The sequence below is a fragment of the Aquila chrysaetos genome (assembly GCF_900496995.4).
Source record: "Aquila chrysaetos chrysaetos chromosome W unlocalized genomic scaffold, bAquChr1.4 W_unloc_2, whole genome shotgun sequence".
In the NCBI taxonomy this organism is placed as follows: Eukaryota; Metazoa; Chordata; class Aves; order Accipitriformes; family Accipitridae; genus Aquila; species Aquila chrysaetos.
In genome coordinates, this window is record NW_024470322.1 from 5,732,304 (window position 1) to 5,745,150 (window position 12,847).

General features: G+C 39.1%; 1 protein-coding gene across 12 annotated transcripts in view; it reads left to right on the plus strand.

Annotated features, from left to right (window-relative positions):
- The window catches only part of LOC121232947 (F-BAR domain only protein 2-like), a 114,768-nt gene that overhangs the window by 83,537 nt on the left and 18,384 nt on the right, over window positions 1–12,847 (plus strand). For all 12 annotated transcript variants that reach the window (XR_005931771.1, XM_041121472.1, XM_041121469.1 and 9 more), the window contains 3 exons: window positions 533–618; window positions 7,525–7,628; window positions 9,648–9,777. Coding sequence is in view for 11 of the 12 variants with exons in the window: in XM_041121472.1 (XP_040977406.1) it covers window positions 533–618; window positions 7,525–7,628; window positions 9,648–9,777 (320 nt within the window). In the remaining variant the exon portion in view is untranslated. The remainder of the gene's footprint in view (window positions 1–532; window positions 619–7,524; window positions 7,629–9,647; window positions 9,778–12,847) is intronic.

Consider the following 12,847-nt stretch of genomic DNA (forward strand, 5'->3'; position numbering starts at 1 on the left):
TTGCATCGTAAGAGTTAAGGAGTAATTATGTAACAGTGGAGACTTCTATTCACTTGTTTTCCCCTTCTAATGCATTTGCTTCATTGTGATCTGTCTCAATTGATATTTATAATTACATGATTTTAATAAAAAACAATATTTTGTAATTTCAGGTTTTAAATAAGATGGATTTAGTTTCTATCATATAGTGTTCCATTGTAAAGTGTTTAAGATTACAAGCCCCAAATTTGGACAGGTCTATATACATTGCTCATATATGCATATACTGAAACAAATTGATTTGTAGACGTATGTCTTGTTGAAAATGAAAATAATTTACTGACATTATGAAATATGTCCACACACAAACTTGCACCAAGGTATCAGTTCAGATAGTTTCCTTATGTGTAAATCAGTTCTTTGACCTGCAATTTGTAAGTACTTTTAATTTTTAGATACAAAGACTAACTAATACAGAAGATGAATTACCAAAGTTGTAATTTTATTTTTATAGTATATACATCTTTCATTAATATTCCATTTGTTACTATAGAAAGGGGAACAGTGACCTTCTGGCATGGGATCCACTCTTTAGCAGTTCTCTTGAATCTTCTTCAGCCTCCTTGGCATCCTCATCAGGTAAAATATTTGATAGCAGAAAATGTTTTTTGCATACTCTTCGGGATGTTCTGTTGTTGCTTTTTTAGTCATTGCAAGGGAATGTGCTTTGACTACTGAAATGAAAGAATTTTGTGAAGCAGTATCCTACATTATGAGTAATATACAACTGTGCAGTATGTCAGGCTTTCAAGCTAGGGAGCAAGGGGGAAGAGGAAGCACTAGAAACCTTAGGAAAATTCTATCTTGCTTTTGTCTTTTTTTTCTCTCCTTATCTCCCTTTACAAAAAATGATCATCATCTATGCTGGAGGAAGAATATAATCCTATTTTTTCAGTTGGTAAAGTTGGGAAATTAAAAGGAGGTTGTCACAGCACCTGAGAGATGCTGAGCTTGCACTGTGAATAGGGATGAGTTTCTTCTTTCCAGGAAAGCCTGTTGAGCTATGTAGTACAAAGCTACTGTGGAGCTTTACTGTGAGGAACTTGTTTCTTGTAGGAAACCATGAATCTGTTAGGAGATGTGTGGGCATAATCCAAGGGGAGCAGGAGAAAAATGGCAGGACTGAGACTGGAATCAAGGGGGAGTTCCTGGCACCACCTGAGAGTAGGTATATTGGGAGGAAGAGGGTGGGCTGAGGAGTATGGGAGGTGGAGGGGAGGGGGTGAATACTGTGTGGGAATTTTGGGTGCAGGATTTTGGAGGATATTAGTGTGGGCAGGATACTGGCAGGCTTTCCTGAAACTTGTTCTTTGGTGGGGGGGAAGTTTACAGAAATAGGCAATATTGATTTTTACATTCAGAAGGCAGTGAGGGAGAGGGAGGCAAAATAGCATGTGAGTGGGTATGTGCGTTGAAGAGGCTGAGAGCAGATGTTGAGAAACTAGTTTGGAAAGAGACTGAAACAAAACCAGATATTACGGCTATGTTAGGACCTGCTTATTAAAAGTATTTACTTAAATAATTTACATTGATTATCTCAGGGGATTTAAGGTGGAATCTACTATTTACTAACAGTAGCAGATATGCTATTTCACAGTTCTCTTCAGTCTACCTACTGCATGTCTATTTTCCAGCCCCTACTGTCTTAATGTAGAGACTCTTCTCTTCCCATATGCTCAAGAAAGGAAGTGTTCACTCTTTAGGTATTCCTATTCCAAAAATTATTATGGACCTTACTACTTTGTTTGCAATCATGGCTTTCTAACTGTTTTCATCTGTACTTGATCATACAGATTGAAGAACAGTAAGAAAGAGTACATATATCAATAGGAGAATTCTGTACAACTAGTGCTAATTCTTCTTGGCCTTAATAATGTCCTTTTGGCAGCAACCAGCATTGCTACGTAACCCTTAGGGTTTTAAGTGGAACTTATTCCTACACTACAAATTCATGTTCCTTAAAAGTTATGTTGTATAACAAATTTAGCTTAGAGAAATCGTTAGATTGTCTCTTCCTCACTTAGGTATCCAGTCAAGATTATTGGTTAGTGGATTCATGTTTGTAACATATTTAAGGATAATTTTATATATATCTCTCTCTATATATATTTGTAAGAACAATTGTTTTCAGGGTACCCAACCCCTGAGCTGGAAGGCAAGGATGAAGAGCAGAATGAAGCCCCTATAATCCAAGGGGAAATGGTTAGCGACCTGCTACACCACTTAGACACACACAAGTCTATGGGGCTGGATGGGATCCACCCAAGGGTACTGAGGGAGCTGGTGGAAGTGCTCACCAAGCTGTTTTCAATCATTTATCAGCAGTCCTGGCTAACCAGGGGAGGTCCCAGTTGACTGGAGGTTAGCAAATGTGATGCCCATCTACAAGAAGGGCCAGAAGGAGGATCCGGGGAACTACAGGCCTGTCAGCCTGACCTCGGTACCGGTAAAGATTATGGAGCGGCTCATCTTGAGTGCTATCATGTGACACGTACAGGACAACCAGGGGATCAGGCCCAGCCAGCATGGGTTTATGAAAGGCAGGTCCTGCTTGACCAGCCTGATCTCCTTCTATGACAAGGTGACCCGCCTAGTGGATGAGGGAAAGGCTGTGGATGTTGTTTACCTGGACTTCAGTAAAGCCTTTGACACCGTTTCCCACAGCATTCTCCTGGAGAAACTGGCTGCTCATGGCTTAGATGGGCATACTCTTCGCTGGGTAAAAAAACCTGTGTGGATGGCTGGGCCTAGAGAGTTGTGGTGAATGGAGTTAAATCCAGTTGACGGCTGGTCACAAGTGGCGTTCCCCAGGGCTCAGTATTGGGGCCAGTTCTGTTCAATATCTTTATCAATGATCTGGACGAGGGGATCAAGTGCACCCTCAGCAAGTTTGCAGACGACACCAAGTTGGGAGGAAGGGTTGATCTGCTTGAGGGTAGAAAGGCTCTACAGAGGGATCTGGACAGGCTGGATCGATGGGCCGAGGCCAACTGTATGAGGTTCAACAAGGCCAAGTACCAGGTCCTGCACTTGGGTCACAACAACCCCATGCAGCGCTACAGGCTTGGGGAAGAGTGGCTGGAAAGCTGCCTGGCAGAAAAGGACCTGGGGGTGCTGGTTGACAGCCGGCTGAATATGAGCCAGCAGTGTGCCCAGGTGGCCAAGAAGGCCAATAGTATCCTGGCCTGTATCAGAAATAGTGTGGCCAGCAGGACTAGAGAAGTGATTGTTCCCCTGTATTCAGCACTGGTGAGGCCGCACCTCGAGTACTGTGTTCAGTTTTGGGCCCCTCGCTACAGGAAAGACATTGAGGTGCTGGAGCGTGTCCAGAGAAGGGCAACCAAGTTGGTGAGGGGCCTGGAGCACAAGTCTTATGAGAAGCAGCTGAGGGAGCTGGGGCTGTTTAGTCTGGAGAAGAGGGGGCTGAGGGGAGACCTTATCACTCTCTACAATTACCTGAAGGGAGGTTGTAGTGAGGTGGGTACTGGTCTCTTCTATCAAGTAACTAGTGATAGGACGAGAGGAAATGGCCTCAAGTTGTGCCAGGGGAGGTTTAGATTGGATATTAGGAAAAATTTCTTTACTGAAAGGGTTGTCAGGCATTGGAACAGGCTGCCTAGGGAAGTGGTGGTGTCACCATCCCTGGTGGTATGTAAAAGATGTGTAGATGTGGTGCTTAGGGACATGGTTTAGTGGTGGAATTGGTAGTGTTAGGTTAATGGTTGGACTTGATGGTCTTAAGGGACTTTTTCAACCTGAATGGTTCCATGATTCTATGAATATGCTGAAAAGAAGTTGTGCTTTCTCAAAATAATGTGTCTTGCTAGCTGCATTATTGCTTTGATCTGGTGTCGGAGTCTGTAGAGGAAGGCAAAGGATACTTAATTTGTTTTACTGCTTCTTTTTATCTTCCTCATTTTCATCCATGTGTATTTTTAAAATAGTCTTGCACATATCCACATTGCTTTTGTATAGGATTTGTAGTAGTATTTCAAAACCTTTGAATGATATTTAAAATATCCGTTAGAAAGGGAAAGCTGTGTTAAATCTCTGTTTATTTGGGCTTGGAGAATTGTCCTGGTTTCGGCTGGGCTAGAGTTAATTTTCTTGGTAGCTGGTATAGTGTGTTTTGGATTTAGTGTGAGAATAATGTTGATAACACATGGATAATTTAGTTGTTGCTAAGTAGTGCTTATCCTAAGTTAAGGATTTTTCAGTTTCCTATGCTCTGCTAGCAGGCAGGTGCACAAGAAGCTGGGAGGGAGCATGGCCAGGACAGCTGACCCGAACTAGGCAAAGGGATATTCCATACCATAGAATAGAATGTCATGCTCGGTATATAAACTGGGGGGAGTTGGCTGGGAGGGGTGGATTGCTGCTCGGGCATCAGTCAGTGGGTGGTGAACAGTTGCGTTGTGCATCACTTGTCTTTTCTTGGGTTTTATTTCTCTCTTTCTCTCTTCCCCCCCCCCCTTCTCCTCCCCATCCCACTGGGAGGGAGGGAGGGAGCAGCTGCGTGGTTCCTAGTTGCTGGCTGGGCTTAAACCACGACAAGAATATACTTGTTCATGACAAAAGGACAACTATAGAGAGGACACCTACACTTTTGATCTGAACTTTAAAACTTGTTGCTCTCTTTAATTCTGTATGCCACTCTGCTGTTGTTCCTAGCTTTGCTAATCTGCAAGATGTTGAGAATTGACTAACCTTGCATTTACTGCTTTATTTGTCATCTACTGCAACAGGCAACAGCCAAGTGCAGGGAGTACTTGTGGAAAACTCCTGTTTTCCAGCAGCCTGAAGGCTCTAGGATGAGAGAGGAAATAAACTGGGGCAGGTGATGCCTCATAGATACAGTTACTCACTAGATACGGATTGATACAGACAGAAGAATATCATACAGGATCTCATGATTTCATTGTCTTCATTCATTTACCGGACAGCAATTTATGTTGGGCCTTCCCATTACAGATGTTAAGGGTAAGAGGATAAAAATGTTTGGAAGTAACAGAGAAGGGTAGGTTTGATTAAATAACTTTGAAAGAAATGAAAAGCAGGAAGCTGTGGAGAGGAAACAAGCATGGAGTAGGATACAAGAAGGAAAAGACAAAGATGAGAGGAAGTGAAACCATGACAGGGAAGAAGTTAGAGGAATAAGGAAAGTCATGAGAAGTAGGGCCTTAAGGGGAGAGAAACACAATAAATTGCTTGTCAGCTTACTTAAAAAATGGAAAATGACATGGTTGACAGTATGAATGAAGTACATGTGATATGTGGCTGGGTTTTTTTCTTTTAAGTGGTGTGATTTTTAGTCTAGTAGAGCAGTTATTTTTTGTGGTGGTGGCTAGTAATCCTCATGTAGTGGATATTGAATATGCTTTTGAAGCCTAGATTTATATTGAAATTTTTATCATGTCAGTGTTGCTCCTAGTTTCAATTCTTCCCTTTTCCTTCAGCTATACTGAAAGAGCATAATAGGAGCTCCTCCTCATCTACCACTGATTTGCCTGGGTGTAGAGTATCTCTGTCTTTGCTTGGACATAAGACAGATTCTAGGTCTCGAAACCCATCTTCACCAGATTTTACCATTAGCACTTTGTGCAAATCTGGTGTTATGGCAGCACCATCAGGGAGTACCAGTACTTTATACTCTGTTTCATGGTCTCAGAGTCAGTGCATTTCCTTTGCTGATGAACTTCTTACAATTAGACCCACAAGCGCAGACAAGAAGGAGCCCCAAAGACTGCATTTTAAAACTGAAAATGCCTGTCTTGCCTCTTCTGCTTTGCTTGGGAATTCTAACAGCTGTGCTTCTGAGGATCAAAGTGACCTTTTCAATAACACTCTATGCCACGAACAATTATTCATTGAAGAAACTGGCATTACTGCTGAAATTTCTCCCGCATCATCTTCAGCACTACTGGACTATAGTTTAGTGTCGTCTTGTGTTTATACAAATAAGGGTATGGCAAGCATGCATTGTGTACTGCTCTTTGCTAATTGACTCCAAAAAGCAAGCTTTGGACTGATTTTTCTTTTTGTTGTTATTGCTCACCTGATGTTAAAATTAACTCATCTTCTTACTTAGAATGTACTAAACTGCTTGTTAGCACCAACTTCCTTCTAAGTTAGGACAATGAAATAAATATTCAGCTTGAAGTAAGAAGAAAAATTCAAATTATTTAAAGGCATGGCTTTTTCTTACCTGTGTAGAGCTTTGCTTTTCTAGAAATAGGAATATATAGATGTTCTCAGATTAAATAACATTAAACAAATTGGGTTTAAAACTTCCTTTTTAACACCCAGTATTTTGAAGCATGGATGGTATCATGCTAATGCTACATACTAAGAGGGCAAAGGAAAAGTGCATTTGGGCAAGTGGGCCATGACTCACTGAATACCTGTGATACTGCAGCAGACTACTCAATGTTTTGCATGTACTGCCTTCCTGGGGCATAACAAGAATTTTAAAGGAATGACTGATATTTCAGAAGTGAATTTTGAGTTTGCAACTCTTAAGGTGGATGTGGTCAGTATTAGCCTAACTTCTTTCTTCCCAAGTCAGTGATGAAACTCCCATACTTCAATGACAGCAGTTATGCTGAATGTCTGAGAAAATTCTGTACTTAAAAATTATATTTTTCAATAACATTAACTGATTTAATTAAAATCAGTACCATCCAGAATAATGTGAGGGAGATGATAGAATGTGCTGCAACGACATAGTCATATGTTAGGGTTTCAGTCTATTTTGAAGTTAATTTTAGATCTGGCATACTCATTGGATGGCATCTAACATTTATTTTGAAGTACAACTCTATTCGGAAAAGTGACTATCTAAAAGTGGCATCTTTGTACTGCTGCCACCATCTGTTAGTTGTGTCTGTTAAGTTTAGAAGGACATGAGGGCAGGTTTGGTTTGTTTTTTTTTTTTAACTGCTTTTTACTTCTGATAGCTCAACTAAGAGATAATATGGAATTACTGTGTTCTTGCAATGAACAGAGTAATTTATCTGTTATACTGTTATATACTTATTGAAGTCAGTGGGATTTCAGAGGTCATAATTTGATGTAAACAGAGTTATGCTATTGTCAGCCAGGACTAAATATGAATTTCCACTGAATTTTCCATTTGTGGTGAGACATGAAAGACTGTCCTCTATTCTGAATCCATATAGACTATACACAAAAGGGATCTTGGGTAAAACCATCTTTTTACATACAAACCTCTGGGAATAGTTAGTATAAAATCATATGAGAGCAATGAGAAAGCCCATGATGCCATTTTTAGAGTCACTTTTCAGGGTATTACATATCATAAATGTTTTTAAAATAGGGCTTAGTGGTAAATCTTACAAAATGGAGCTTGTAAAATAGGAACTTTTAATAGAAGCATAACTTACAGTTATTCTATTCAAGTGAGTACATATTTATGTTCAGTGTGACCTTTCTAATATTGATTTCCTTAAATTTGCTTTCTTTCAGCAAGGCCCACAACTCCTCTTTCTGTAGGCACCATTGTACCCCTTCCAAGGCCTGCTTCAAGACCAAAGTTGTCTACAGGGAAACTTAGTGGAATTAATGAAATAGTATGTATTGATTGTTGGGGTTTTTTTTAATTCTCCACTGTAACTCAATTTCAGATATGTCATTTACACTGTTACAGTGGAGTTACTTTCCAGCCAATGTTCAAGGAATCACATACTCAGATTTTCACCGTTGCTGGATAGGCATGGCAGTTGTTCATGATAAACATGTTACTATAACAAAATAATTCTTAACTTAACTAAAAAGGTCCAAAACATAAATTTTGCATCAGCTGAATGCTTTTAATTGAACAAATCAATAACTTGAAAATTAAAGGATAGCATATGTGTGGGATTAAAGCTTTCAAAATGTGAAATACTAGCGAAGTAATTAACAAAACTCCATTGATTTAGGGATATCACCAAAGCTTTGGGGAATGAGTGGTATTAAGTAGATCTTTATCAGTCATGTGTTGACACAAGTAGCCCTGCTGTGACTTTGCCCTGCCTTTGGTGCTGGTTGGTAGAGGTGGCAGATTGCAGCAGCTGCCCATCGGGATAGTGAGAGGTTGCACGCTTCCTGCATCTCTGCTCACTGCTTGCAGTGTAGGTCCACCTGCTGATAAGGAATGTGGCAAAGACGACAGCATATCAGACCAAGCCATGCTTAATCTCTTCTATGAATATTGTGATTCTTTGCGTTTTGTTTGACTTACGGACTTGGAAAAAATTTTACCATGGTAAGATCCTCTTACTGTCTTTCAAAGTAGCAAGATACTTTCACCATATTCTCATTATGAAAAAAATTCTGGTCTTATGCTGAAACATTGTTTAATTCTTTTGCTTTTCTGTAATGTTATACGGTCAGAATAAGGTTCATTTTGAGATTCTTTTCTCATTCCAGTATAAAATTGTAGTAATTGCTCTTAGACCAAGAAATCTGTTCTTCATCTCATCAGAATTAAAGAGAAGAATTTAGCTGGTACTGTTCTGCTATAAAGTATGATTCTGCACAAAGTTACATTTTTTAGAAACTGGCTGTTATCTGGATACAAGTGGAAGATTGTGAGTTGTCTTCGCTATATGCCACCTCCTTTTACAATTCCCACGGTCTCTATAAAAGTCATATACTCAGTGACAAGCATGATAGAACCAAAATGAAAAAAACAATTACCCAACCAAAACAGATGCTTCAGGAGTTCCAGTACCTTTTAGATAGGTTAATCCCAAAATGATCATTAGTTATTTTAAACTAATACCTTAACAGTTAAATGGATCATAAAACTATCCAAAGATTTAGGGTGGAAGGGACTTTTGAAGATCTCCTCTAGGCCAACGTCCTGCTCAAGGAAGGGCTAACTTCAAAACTGCATCAGGTTGCTCAGGGACATGCTGAGTTTTGAAAATCTCTGGGGAGGGAGGTCTCACAACCTCTTTGGGCAACCTGTCCCAGGGTTTAACCACAAGGTTACAAGAAGGAATTTTTTTTCCCCAATGTTCAGCTGAAATTTCCTTTTGTTATAGCTCTTGCACCTCTGAATAGAGCCTGACTCCATCTTCTTTGTAGCTAGTGAAAATCTGCTAGTAGATCCCTCCTTAGGCTTCTCTTCTCCAGGCTGAACAAACCCAGGTCCTTCAGCCTCTTCCTCTCTCTCATGTCCTCCAGTCATCAACTATTCTAGTTGCCCTCTGCTGGACTTGCTTCCAGTTTGTTAGTAGCTCTCCTTTAGCTCTGAAAATCCACATTTGCTGCACATATACACAGGGCTATAGGCTTAGGTTCTGCTACTGTGTTATAGCACAATTATTGACAGGCTGTTACATAATCAAATACATTAGACTTAACTACCCAGGAAAAAAATTAATAAGCTATGAAATAATGGAATTGATTCCCATAGAAAATGTGGGGTCTCTGTTTTATGCTAAAAACTAGGATAGATAAAGTATTAAAAGAAATATGTTGAGAAACACTATGAAACTTATTGGGGAATGAAATTAAGAACTCTTCTATTTACAGTCTTTTTTCATCTTTTTTTAAAACCACTTTCTGTCTCTAATACTCTTGTGATCTCTTGTGTTTAGCCTAGGCCATTCAGCCCTCCATTGACCTCTAACTCAAGTCTACCACCTGCAGCTCCCTTGGCACTTGCAGAGAGCATTTCCTCAATATCCTCTTCTGCTTCCCTCAGTGCAGCAAGCACACCTACAGTTGGTAAGTTAAATTAACCATTTTAACTCATTTTAGAAATGGTATAATTCTGCCACCGAGTTCCACCTGTTAGGAAAACCATTCCTTGGAGTTAGTTGTTCCATATGTGAGTCCAGTCTAGGTACTTCAAGCATCCTTTGCAATACCTGCTTCTAAATGACACTGAGAGACAGGACAGTGGATTTGACTAGATTAGATCATAGATGCAATTATGGCATGTTCTTCAGTGAAATATTTTTCAAAATTAAAATATTCCATTAATTTGTATTTGGTGTGCTTGTATACCTATTCATCAAGCACAAAGCACAACATTATCATGTATTTGTTCAGAAGATGTTATTGTAGATGTACAGAAATATTTTGGGATACTGATAAATTTGAATTAATATAAATGTTCACAAAATTGAGTTCTTTTAATGTTATTTTTATTTTGTTTGTTATCCTGTAATTGCAGTTTCCAAAAAAATGAAACTAATGCATCTTTTTCTTCAAGTTACTGAAGTATATAAGCTAAACAGAGGTGTTTAGTAAAAGCAAAACAACCAACCAAACAATAAAGCTGAAGATGAAAAGCAAATCAGTCTTCCTGTGCTGCCACTAATTTCAGAAGGTTTTCTCATGTTTTTAAAGTTCTTCAGTTATGATATTTGATTATAACAAATAACAAGGAGACTGGGGGGGGTATTTGTGGGGTTTTTTTAAAAGACATTTTAACTTGTTTCTGTAGCAGAATGGAAGTATTTCGTTCCTGAACACTATTACCACTTTAGTCCCAAGTTAAATCAGAGTCTTGAGTTAACACTCAGTTATCTATGAATGTTACTGATGCCAAGGATTCCTCACCCAGGCTCAGAACCTCAGAAGAGCATCTGCACAGCTTCTAGTGGGAGTTCTGCATTGAAAGCAATGTAGCTGTTTCCACCCTGTGCAGGACCAAAGCTAGTAAGGTCTGCCTAGCCTTAGCTGCTACAGTGCTGGCACAGTTCAGTGTCCACCAGTTTCCCAAATGCTGAGAAGCATCATAGAAAGATAACTGATATTTTGGTTGCCAGAGTCCATCCAGGCTCACTTCCTCAGGCCTCAGCACTGGTGCCAAGGAACCAGAAGTTGGTGGCAGCAGCATCAATAGCCCCAGCTCTGTGTGTGTTATTGGAGACAGTGACAGTGAAATCGTGAGGTGAGGGAGGAGGTAAGGAGGTGTGTGCTGACACCAAGGTTTGACATGGTTGTTAACCTGGCCTAGCAAAAATAAATGAGTCCAGTTCTATCTGCACTGATTGTATGAATTAAATAGTCCTGGAGAGCTGGGAAGGGCAGTGCAGACAGCTGAATGATTTTGGGGCATGAGGATACACTCTGCACTACTGTCTGTATTTTTTTTGGCTTTTGTACAATCCAGTGTTTCCATCACCCCATTTGTTCTGAATAATGGAGAATTGACTATAATTATCTTGTTCCAAGTGAACTTGTAGGCATGCATAATTGAATTTTTTTATGCTTTAGCCTTGTTTTCATTTGTAAAGTATTTTTTTATATATTAAATTGTTTAACATCTATAACATCTATTTTTGCTTGAAATATTTTGTTTTCTTGCAATGTTTTGTTTCATTTAAACATAATAGAGGATGATCTTTTCATTGGAACACTTCCTACAATTGAAAAGCTTTGTGAGACACCACCAGGTATTGTACTAGAAGCAGATTTACATGTTAACTTATCATCCTAATGCACTACAGCTAATAATATTGTATTTCTTTTGAAACATTTCTCCAGCTATTTCTGGTGTCTGGTAGATACAAGTAACTTGAAAGCTCAACTACTTAACAAGTTATATGTTGCTGAAGTCACCAAAACTTGTTATAACCACTTCTATACAACATAATCTTCCATCTATTCCCCCCCAAAACAAGCTGAAAATTGGTCTTGTTTCTTCAGTTTGTCATTACTACTTTCTTGGAAGAAAAGGGAATATATTTTTACTGTGACAATCCTTATTCTCGTAAGACAAGTAGATAAAACCATTTCTATATTTCTAAGTAACACAAAGCTTTGAAGATATAGATAATAAAGATAATATTTTTATACGTTTTATTTTTATGACAGCAATTTAGCCAATATTAAAATTACCTGAATCATTGTTCCTAAACTGAACTAAAACCGTCTGATCAGACTTATTTATTTGCCCCTTCTTATGGCCAATGATGCAGTCTTTTATTCTGCAGTTTGGCAACCTCCTCCAGTGTGTCAATGCAACTGTTTGCATGGTTGTGTCAATAGCTCTTGAGTCAGCACAGCTGAAGGGCTGTTAACAGTGGTTGGAGCTGAGGCAGGTGGCAGGGCATCAAAGCCAGATTTGCTGGTGCTGCTGAAGGTCCTAGAACTGGACTTGTGAGCTGGACTGCAGCCAGAGATATAGCGAGTCTGCCTTGGTGCAGCTCTGTGACATCCCATACCTCTGAGAGCTTGCAGCAGGCATGTGATACAGGCTGTTTCAGCAGTGGTACAAAAAATTAGTAAGATGCTCTCCACTACACTACTGCACTAATAAAAAGATAGAACTTCTGGTATTGTCTCTTATATTCAGTACACATATAAAACACTACTGAAAAGTAAAATCCCATGACAACCGGTTTTGTCAATTATACACACACATTTCAAAAAGCCTTAGCTGAGGTCTGAGTTGATTTTTATAGCAATGCATTGGAACTTTGTTGTGTAGGCACAGGCATCTGTGAAGGCTGATGTAGGCCTGGTAATTATTTTTCTTGTAAACTGCTATGTATTTCTAGGTACCTCCAAGGTACTCCCAGAATCTTTACTATGTAAACATTAGAAAACTTTGCAAAATACTTTTCCAACAGTTTCTGCTTGGGAATTGTAATCTTTGTTGGCTGAAATAGTTAAAAGAATGTTCAACAGTTCACTTATGTGGGGTAATATTAATGTATGTGCATTTATGTTCATACATACGATAACTGAATTCTTTGCATTTCTGTGACTAATTTATCATAATTTTTCCATGCTATAAGCATACAATAGGGACTCTTTTTAAGTATTGTAGTTAACATCTAAT